Source organism: Entelurus aequoreus, linkage group LG09 (assembly GCF_033978785.1).
Source record: "Entelurus aequoreus isolate RoL-2023_Sb linkage group LG09, RoL_Eaeq_v1.1, whole genome shotgun sequence".
NCBI lineage: Eukaryota > Metazoa > Chordata > Actinopteri > Syngnathiformes > Syngnathidae > Entelurus > Entelurus aequoreus.
In genome coordinates, this window is record NC_084739.1 from 13,556,840 (window position 1) to 13,567,849 (window position 11,010).

The 11,010-nt window shown below is 39.9% G+C and overlaps 1 protein-coding gene across 3 annotated transcripts in view; it reads left to right on the plus strand.

The window, feature by feature from the left end:
* Positions 1-11,010, plus strand: part of ptpn20 (protein tyrosine phosphatase non-receptor type 20) — an 85,774-nt gene that overhangs the window by 31,511 nt on the left and 43,253 nt on the right. For all 3 annotated transcript variants that reach the window (XM_062058099.1, XM_062058101.1, XM_062058102.1), the window contains 11 exons: positions 318-503; positions 892-1,054; positions 1,140-1,389; positions 1,471-1,550; positions 5,376-5,453; positions 5,576-5,683; positions 5,754-5,870; positions 7,194-7,402; positions 7,479-7,580; positions 10,556-10,649; positions 10,870-10,955. In XM_062058099.1, the coding sequence (XP_061914083.1) occupies positions 318-503; positions 892-1,054; positions 1,140-1,389; positions 1,471-1,550; positions 5,376-5,453; positions 5,576-5,683; positions 5,754-5,870; positions 7,194-7,402; positions 7,479-7,580; positions 10,556-10,649; positions 10,870-10,955 (1,473 nt within the window). The remainder of the gene's footprint in view (positions 1-317; positions 504-891; positions 1,055-1,139; positions 1,390-1,470; positions 1,551-5,375; positions 5,454-5,575; positions 5,684-5,753; positions 5,871-7,193; positions 7,403-7,478; positions 7,581-10,555; positions 10,650-10,869; positions 10,956-11,010) is intronic.

The window sequence follows — 11,010 nt, forward strand, 5'->3', positions numbered from 1 at the left end:
GATGTCACGTTATCGATGGGAAAATGCATTTTTAGACAATAAGAATTGCCTGAGCAGCTAGGAGACACTGAGAGTAAGAAGCGGTAGAAAATAGATTAGAAAGGACAGATTAAAAAAATAAAAAATAAAGTTTAATTTGGGACTTCCTGCGGGCCGGATTTTGGACACTGGCGGGCCGCAGTTTGGGGACCACTGCTTTAGTAGATCAGGCTCCAAGTCTTAAAACTGACAAAAAGGCACAATGTAGATGTTAGGTTCTCCAACATGCCTCAATTGTGCCAGTGGCACTAATTAACTCTATCGACGCTTGTTGTCAGATTGCCCAACAACTGCCAGAGTACGGAGTTATGTTCCACCGTGTGGGCAGAGAAAAAAGGCCTGTGATCGGAGAATTGGTTTTGGGGATCTGTGCCAAAGGAATGATTGTGTATGAGATGAAGAACCAGCTCCGGACTGTCACTCGACGCTTCCTCTGGAGAGAAACCGACTCGATTTCCACTGGGGTAAAGATAAGGCGCCGACCGACTTCTTCTCACGCGTTAAATCAGAGCTTTTCTTCCTGTCACTCACTCACACTAGTGACCTGGATGGACGCAGGACAGACACTTGCTAATTTTAAGATAGTGTTGATCAATGAAACCGGGTCATTAAAAACTGTAGAACAGCTAAGAATAATATTTTATTGCAATGTACCAGTTGTTATTTTACTGAGTTTAAAACAATTGTCTGATTATGTCCTTAAAAATGAGGGGTTGTCTTTTATTCGGGTGAATACAGTAATAGTTTAGTCACCACAAAATACATATATGATTATATGATTATTAAAATGCAGAATAACATTATTAAGATTGTTTATAATGCTATATTGTGTGGTATATTCCCTCTCCCCAGCGACGTAAACTAATCATCGAATGTGGTGGACCAAGTGGTAAAAAGCACAGTTTTATAACGGAGAGCTCAAAAATAGCACAATACCTCCTCAACCTCTGCTCCGCACAGCACAAATTCCACAGCGAGATGACGTCACGACAACAGAACCATAGTATGATGCCAGGTAACGTAGTCCAAGGAACTCGAATCAAAAGTGCAGCGTCAGCTCTCAGAATGACACGACCGTCTCCTTTATGTTCCCCTCCTAGATGAAAGCATGTCAGTCTACCCGGGTTGTAACATGAACCTGAAGCGGATATCGTGCTCTGAGGGCATGTTGAACCATGTTGGTTTAGCACCGGGTCAACCGGAGTCGCTTTCCAAATCCTGCGAGGATCTGACCGCCAAGTTGGAGGCTCGACTACGGCAGCAGAGAGAGATGAGGCGGAGAATGAGCAGGGAGATGAACAAGGAAGGGACGGGAGAACTCAGGGATCTGAAAGAGCGTCCCTACTGGAGGTAGCAGCTTATGAGAATGTCATTCATACTGCAGTCTCTTTGCATAATGTAAGCTCCTTGTCATTATGTTTTTTACTGAAGCACGCCCGAGTCGATTCCCAGGATGATGTCCAGCGTTTCGCTGCAGAAACAAGACTGGGATGCTTCTTATTCCATACGAGGTAAAGACATTTTTACTTAGGAAACCAATTAAAAATGGCATGATCGAAAATATTTGTCAATCATTGATCCCTTCTATTAAATTACTGCCAGGTTCTTCTTTGCATTGACAGCTTTGGCTGTAGGCAACCTCATGATGTTACTGTAGCTTTTTTAATCTACCTCACAAGATGGCAGTAGCTGCATTTTAAGTATCTTAAATGGCCAGCATTCAGCAGTTTTATCTGATCATCAAACTTTATTTATATATATATATAGCACTTTTCATACACAGGTGACAAACACAAAGTGCTGTAGAAAAAAGAAAAGAATGCACTCACACACGTACATGCACGCACATGCACGCACACACACACACAGCCCTTTTGACAATAACAAAACATAGCGTGGCACTGAGGATTTGAGGAAAACACCACTTTTGAGGCATCCACACTGGAGAATAACTAAAATTAACGTAACCTAAAAAATAGTATGAAATTTATGATAGACTATATGTAAAAAATGAAATATACTGTAGATAATATGGACTCTCACACTATGATCTAGATCCACTCGACGTCCATTGCACCGGTCGCCCGGGGGGGTCCCCACATCTGCGGTCCCCTCCAAGGTTTCTCATTGTAATCCCATTGGGTTGAGTTTTTTCTTGCCCTGATGTGGGATCTGAGCCGAGGATGTCTTTGAGACACTCGTGATTTAGGGGTATATAAATGAACTTTGATTGATTGATTGATTGATTGGTATAAATAATACATTATTAAGTTAAAAAAAAAACTTAACATTGAGAGAATAATAGTAGTAATATTGTTAAATAATGTAGAAATCCACACAATTAATAATAAAAACATAAAAGTTTAACATGTTCAGTAAAAAGCCTGATTAAGAAGGTGTGTCTTTAGCCTTTTTAAAATTGTATTTCAACGGTCTCTGCAGTCCTGAGGCTCTCTGACAGGCTTCTCCACAGGTGGGGGCAATAATGGCTAAATGCCAGCTCACCGTGGGTCTTTGTTCTGGTATTTGGTAAAGCTAAAAGTTTGGTGCCAGAGGACCTCAGGGTTGATACGGTAAAAGCAGGTCAGATAGAAAAGAAGGCATAAGGCATAAGGCCATTAAGACATTTATAAACTAATAATACAACTTTAAAATCGGCCCCAATGCGAACGGGGAGCCAATGCAGCAACATTAAAACTGGTGTAATGTGCTCCCGCCCTCTAGTCCTCGTCAACACGCATGGAGCATTACAATAGTCTAAAGAACAGGAAATAAAAGCATGCATTAGCAACTACGTGTTGGCTTGAGAGAAACAGGCAGACTCTGGTTATGTTCCTAAGATGATAAAAACACTTTTTGTATTATTTTTAATATGTAGGATGAAAGTCCGCTCGGAGTCAAAAATCACTCCCAGATTTTTTACATATTGTGTGGGTTTGAAATCTTATAATTTTGGTAAAAGTTTCTCCCTCTGGTCTTCAGGGCCTATAACTAAAACCTCAGTCTTGTCCTGGTTGAGCTGTAGGAAATTCACTGCCATGTCTAACTTGATGTCTAAAATGTAGTTTAAAAGGGTATCTATTGGTCCTGTGTCATCAGCATATGCTTTAAAATGTTGATTATGCTACTCAGCTGTCGGTGCCTCATTACATTTTTTACAATGAAATCATTCGTGGCATTAAAGCTGAACGAGCAGTTTGTTCTGTGTTCTGCTCTTTCTCTCTTGCTGCGGTGTTGTGCAATAAACTTATTGATAATTCAAAGAGAGCAAGGCTCCCTTTTCCCCTTTCTCATGAAATCCATATCTGTTAAAGTTTTAAAAAATATATATATTTTAGTCCTCTTTGCAATAGAATAAAGAATTACCCCGGCTATGATTGAATACAGATCTTATCGTGGATTATATTTGCCTTTACCACACCTGTGTCCCAGTCAATGGGGATGCATGCTCAGAGCCTAGAACACAATTACATTTCCATATTCCTTGTTACACACATGCAGGAGTTGCGTGAATTCCATTAGGGCGCGTGTCTTGTCTAGAACATCAGCTCGAATTTGAAAGCGAGCTGTAATGAGCGTGTCAACTGTGCAAAGTCGCTTCTGAGAAAATAAACCTCACCACCATGGCAGAAAAAAAACTATTTCTTGCATGCATTTTGCCGTGAGTTTGCCTGCAGTTTTTCAATACTTCTGGTTTGCAGTCTGGCTGTGTTGTGACGTCACAACTCGGTTGACGTTCATTGTTGGACATTAAGAGCCTGATCTACAAAACCCAAAACCAGTGAAGTTGGCATGTTGTGTAAATGGTAAATAAAAACAGAATACAATGATTTGCAAATCCTTTTCAACCTATATTCAATTGAATAGACTGCAAAGACAAAATACTTAACATTCCAACTGGAAAACTTTGTTATTTGTTGCAAATATTAGCTCATTTGGAATTTGATGCCTGCAACAGGTTTAATGAAAGGTGGCACAAGTGGCAAAAAAGACTGAGAAAGTTGAGGAATGCTCATCAAACACTTATTTGGATCATCCCACAGGGGAACAGGCTAATTGGGAACAGGTGGGTGCCATGATTGAGTATAAAATCAGTTTCCATGAAATGCTCGGTCATTCACAAACAAGGATGGGGCGAGGGTCACCAATTTGTGAACAAATGCGTTAGCAAATTGTCAAACAGTTTAATTTGAGAGCAAGCTGTGATGAGCGTGTCAACTGTGCAAAGCCTCTTCTGAGATAATAAACATCACCACCATGGCGGAAAAAAATATTTTTTTGGGCACGTACTCACTGGAGGACTTGAGAAAAAAGAATGGCTAAAAATGCTACACACACACGCACATCCCGATGATCCAGATGTTGATACTATTGATACATAGTGTTATATCAGTATATAAACGATACTAAAGTGACTATAAAGATATTTTTCCTTTTTTTATTATTATTACAAAATGTTTTTTGTGGTTGTTATTGTTTACATGGAGTAAGTATTTGAACACAGGAAGGCTTTGTACTGTAATAGTGGTTTAGTTATTGTGCATATTTTGTTTAAAAAAATGTATGTAGCTTCAACACCACACATTTAATACATCATCTGATCTACAACAATCAATCCATCCATTTTTTACCTCTTGTCCCTTTCGGGGGTGGCGGGGGGTGCTGGAGCCTATCTCAATACTAGCAAATTCTACATTTCATAAGATGAGCTTCATTCAAATGTGTCATTGTTTTTACTTTAGTTACTTGCTATGAAATAATTGTAGTTCTATGATCTATTATCGGGCAGCACGGTAGCCCAGGGACTTGTGTGTGTGCCTCACAATGAGATGGTCTTGGGTTCGATTCCCGGGCTCTGTGTCTTTTTGTGTGGACTTTGCATGTTCTCTAAGTTGGCCCTTAGTGTGAATGTTGTCTGCGTTGGCCCTGTGATGAAGTAGCGACTTGTCCAAGGTGTACCCCGCCTGGATAGGCTCCAGCCCCCCGTGACCCTGAGAGGGACAAGTGGTAGAAAATGGATGGATGGATGATCTATCGTCCAAGTATCGGATCGAAACTTGAAATCGGATTGCATCATTACCATGAATTGATTAACAGGGACCCCGACTTAAACAAGTTGAAAAACGTATTCGGGTGTTACCATTTAGTGGTCAATTGTACAGAATATGTACTGTACTGTGCAATCTACTAATAAAGGTTTCAATCAATCAATCAATCTGAGGCCAGAAATGTTGACTAGGACATCCCTAATTAGAATATTTACGGTGTATTTGTTATGGATCCCCTAAAAAGCTTTCCTTTGTCGTTGATATCCCATTTATCTACAATATTTACAGTCGACACACCAACAAGGTCTTCCCCAGAGAGGGAAATCATCTGTGTAACCCTCAAGAAGGATCCCAAACTTGGCTTTGGTGAGTTTTCCGCGGAGACTTTGCTGTGAGCCTCGATGAAAAACTCATGTCAACAATTGCCACTTACCTAATTCCTTAAACGTCTGACTTTTGTCTTTGCTTCCGCGCTGGTCCTGTTTCAGGCTTTGTGATCGTAGGTGAGGACAATACAGGTAAACTCGACCTTGGGATCTTCATTGCCTCCATTGTGCCCGATGGACCTGCGGACAAAGATGGACGGATCAAAGCCGGTATGTCTCGAAGGCACATGAAGGCAGAAACCCGATGATGCGTCATCACTGATTTGTGTTCTTATTCCAGGCGGACGTCTAATCTCCCTAAATAAAACCAGTTTGGAAGGGGTAACGTTCAGCGATGCTGCTGTCATCTTACAGAGTAGTCCTGAGGAAGTGGAGTTGATCGTGTCCCAGCCAAAACGTAACTCCTCATCATACTACTAAAGCTCCACTTTGATATACAGTCATGGTCAAAAGTTTACATTCACATTTGAAGGACATAATGTCATGGCTGTCTTGAGTTTCCAATAATTTCTACAACTCTTATTTTTTTGTGGTAAAGTGATTGGAGCACATACTTGTTGGTCACAAAAAACATTCATGAAGTTTGGTTCTTTTATGAATTTATTATGGGTCTACTGAAAATGTGAGCAAATCTGCTGGGTCAAAAGTATACATACAGCAATGTTAATATTTGGTTACATGTCCCTTGGCAAGTTTCACTGCAATAAGGCGCTTTTGGTAGCCACCCACAAGCTTCTGGAAAGCTTCTGGTTTAATTTTTGACCACTCCTCTTGACAAAATTGGTGCAGTTCAGGTAAATTTGGAGGTTTTCTGACATGGACTTGTTTCTGATATCACATGGACAAAGATAAGACCTTCTAGAGGAAAGTTCTGTGGTCAGATGAAACAAAAATGGAGCTGTTTGGCCACAATACCCAGCAATATGTTTGGAGTAGAAAAGGTGAGGCCTTTAATCCCAGGAACACCATCCCTACTGTCAAGGATGGTGGTGGTGGTATTATGCTTTGGGCCTGTTTTGTTGCCAATGGAACTGGTGCTTTACAGAGAGTAAATGGGACAATAAAAAGGAAGATTACCTCCAAATTCTTCAGGATGACCTAAAATCATCAGCCCAGAGGTTGGGTTTTGGGCGCAGTTGGGTGTTCCAACAGGACAATGACCCCAAACACACGTCAAAAGTGGTAAAAGAATGGCTAAATCAGGCTAGAATTAAGGTTTTAGAATGGCCTCCCCGGAGTCCTGACATAAATGTGTGGACAATGCTGAAGAAACAAGTCCATGTCAGAAAACCAACAAATTTAGCTGAACTGCACCAAATTTGTCAAGAGGAGTGGTCAAAAATTCAAGCAGAAGCTTGTGGATGGCTACCAAAAGTGCCTTATTGCAGTGAAACTTGCCAAGGGACATGTAACCAAATATTAAAATTGAAACCAAAGTTTTAACTTTAACTTTAATTAACATTGCTGTATGTATACTTTTGACACAGCAGATTTGGTCACATTTTCAGTAGACCCATAATAAATTCATAAAAAAAGCAAACTTCATGAGTGTTTTTTGTGACCAACAAGTATGTGCTCCAATCACTTTATCACAAAAAAATAAGAGTTGTAGAAATTATTGGAAACTCAAGACAGCCATGACATTATGTTCTTTACAAGTGTATGTAAACTTTTGACCACGACTGTAACAGGTGTCAACGTTTTGGTTTCCCCTGATCAGAGTGTCTAAAAGACAGTAAGAACTCCCTGTGCCAAAGCACCTTGGGGTTGGCCTTGGAGAGGAGCTTTGGCTCTCAGACCACACTAAGCGGCACAGAGTTCCGCCACGCCATGGATGAACTGGAGGAGGCCATCACCCTATCCAGCATGGCTACCCCCAAACGGAATCGGAAACTTCACATTCCAGTGGTGCGAATACACGACGCGCAGGTTAGCAAAGTATAGAGTCAACCAGGGTAAAGTGTCCTTTTTTAAATTACAACTGTACCTATTTTCTGTTTTTAAGGACATTTGCTCCAGATCTCCTTCAGTCCTAAGTCTAAAAGCTGGGGAGAAGTTTGTAGTGGAGCTAAAGAAGAGCAGCGGGAGTCTTGGCATCAGTGTTGCAGTGAGTGAAATGATTCCTATTTCTAAATTAAGGGACAAAAACCCAGTATGTGAGGCGCTTACTTGTTTGTCTTTTGTCATTTGTTTATACATTGTACATTTTATTTACTTTATGCATGCAGTTGTCATGTTCCACCTCAATGTGTGCTCAATGCAGAGACATAAAGGACATATCTAATTTCAAGTGTTGAAGTTTTAAAGGGGACCTATGTTGAATTTGTCGTTACAATGTTGGATACTCGTGTTAAACAGTATCAAAGCATCAAATCGTAAGGGTCATGCATTTTGGCGTGAGTTTGCCTGCAGTTTTGGGTACTTCTGGTTTGCAGTCTGGCTACGTTGTGACGTCACAGCTCGGTGGACGTTCATTGTTGGACATTAAGAGCCTGATCTACAAAGATCCAAATACCACGCGCTAAACAGTGTGTGGAAACTATAAAATGGTGTGTACTATTGGTGGACGTGTTGCGTGTGATCTACTAAGACTGTGTGTACAATTGAAAAGTGATGCAGACTGCCCTATTAACTGTATTTTCCGGACCATAGGGCGCACCGGATTATAAGGCGCACTGCCAATAAATGGTCTGTTTTTGATATTTTTTCATATATAAGGCGCACCTGATTTGCACCAATTCACATTAAATGAGTCATATTATTTATTTATTTTTCTAAATGTGAAACACTTCCTTGTGGTCTACATAACATGTAATGATGGTTCTTTGGTCAAAATGTTGCATAGATTATGTTTTACAGATCATCTTCAAGCCGCTTTCTAACAGTCGCTTCCGGATGCGCTGTTTTGTATGTGGTCTTATTTACGTGGCTCACGTTCGGCAGCGTCTTTTCTCCGTCATCTTTGTTGTAGCGGTGTAGCGTGCAAGGACGGGAGTGGAAGAAGTGTCAAAATATGGAGCTAACTGTTTTTAAATGACATTCAGACTTTACTTAAATCAATAACGGAGCAGCATCTCCTCTTCCGGAAACAACACAGGAAATGTGTCCCGTGAAAAAACGTCCGACCGGAACTGTAATAACTAAAGTTCCTTGGGTGAATAATGTAAAGTCACTACACCGGTATGTTTTAGCGCTTTCATGGCGAGTTTACTGACAGATATAAGTAAGAACTTTACACTACTTCATATTAGAAATGGCAACAGCGTAGGATGAATGTCCTATAACAAGAAGATAGAGAAATTAAGAAGCTTATCGACATGCGGCCACGTGCAATTTTTCAGGACTTATACAGATCCCAAATGTAGATCAGCAGGTACCAGAAGGTAAGAAAAGTTGCTTTTGCATAATATTGCAAAACAAAACGCCATATAATATGTCTTACCTTACACACACACCATAATAATACTTGTATGTTTAATGCCCCGACAATTACTCAAGCGGTGCAGCTTCATAGCTTACTAAAGTCGTAGTAAAACATTTTGAAAGATTTTTGAGCGCCGTGTGTAATGTTCTATATTTTCAATGGAACATATAAAATGTTGGTGTTGTTTACTTGAGACGAATTGCAATCATAGTGCTGTCTACACTTATCTCTTATGTTTGACTGCCATCTACTGGTCACACTTATCATTACACCATGTACCAAATAAAATAGCTTCGAGGTCAGTAAGCACAACCAAACATCAATCAATCAATGTTTATTTATATAGCCCTAAATCATATTCCTTACATTAGGCGCACCGGGCTATAAGGTGCACTATCCAGTTTTGTGGGGAAAAAATGATTTTAAGTGCGCCTTATAGTCCGGAAAATACGGTAAATTCGGTTTTTGTGCATACTGCGCGTCTTTCACCAAATCACAACTTCATCATTTACTGCACATTCATGTTATCATGCTCCGATCTGTGGCGTTTTGCTATGCTTTCAAACATGCAGCAGACATGTACATGTCAAAAGTCTGGCAGCCACATTCTGTACAGTCTGAAGTGTCTTTAGCGTTGACTTGTTGAAAAGAATGAAATAGAATTGCAATAGTCAATAAGAGACGAAATGAACGCATGAATGATCATTTAGAGATCTGATTTTGACAAAAAATATTGTTACAGTGGCCTAAAATATTAAAAATACTTATTAAATAAAAGTTTTGCCTTGTTTTTAATGAATACTTGTGCCTATTACGCTACTCTTTTAAAAGTGGGACTTGGTGAAAAAAGTTTGAGAAGCACTGATCTAGACCACAAGGAAGTATTTACATGTAGATTCAAATCATCATTGGTGCCTTTTGATAATACACATGAACATTGATTTGGGGGTTTCTGCAATCTGCAGCGCGGGCTCTGACAACAATAAGGCAGAAAACACTGTTCTAAAAAGGCAATATTTTATATTGTGCCAAGAATATTAAACTTGAATATTACAAATTAATGTACAGTACAGGCCAAAAGTTTGGACACACCTTCTCATTCAATGCGTTTTCTTTATTTTCATGACTATTTACATTGTAGATAGTCACTGAAGGCATCAAAACTATGAATGAACACATGTGGAGTTATGTACTTAACAAGAAAAGGTGAAATAACTGAAAACATGTTTTATATTCTAGTTTCTTCAAAATAGCCACCCTTTTGCTCTGATTACTGCTTTGCGCACTCTTGGCATTCTCTCGATGAGCTTCAAGAGGTAGTCACCTGACATGGTTTTCACTTCACAGGTGTGCCTTATCAGGGTTGATAAGTGGAATTTTTTTGCTTTGTCAATGGGGTTGAGACCATCAGTTGTGAATGAGAAGGTGTGTCCAAACTTTTGGCCTGTACTGTATATTACATATGTTGAATATGGTCATTTTCAACAGGCAGTGTTTTTTGTGCTCTAAATGTTAAGGCCATCTTTAGACAGTTTTGACCTAAATGCAGACATCATAGTGAGTCTAAACAGAGAACAGACAAAAATGTACAAAACTTGATACTATACTGTGTTTGTGAGTGACACTGCCTGAATATTTCTTTGTGTTCAAATACAAAGGGAGGAATAAACACGAACATGAGATATGGAGGCATTTATATCAAAAGTCTGGTGACTGGCGGTGCTGCAGACCAAGATGGACGCATTCAAATTGGTAATTTATATTCATATAATTTTTAAAAAAACTTTTTTGTTGTTATCGGTATACTGTATATACTTATGTTTGGACAAAGTGTTTTGCTTGTTCATGCTTTACTGAACAGGATTGACTCTGATTTGATGACATGTGCATCAAGCACACACACGTACACACATTGATGTATTGATGCTGCTAATGATGACGATGATGAGATTGGTGTGTTTGTCTATGACAGGGGACAGACTGCTGGAGGTTGACGGCTCTAACCTGAGGGCCGTGACTCACCAACAAGCTGTCGAGTGCCTGAAGCGGACTGAGGAGGTTGACGCGCGTGCACGTACATCTGCACACACTGCAGCATGATCACATACATGCG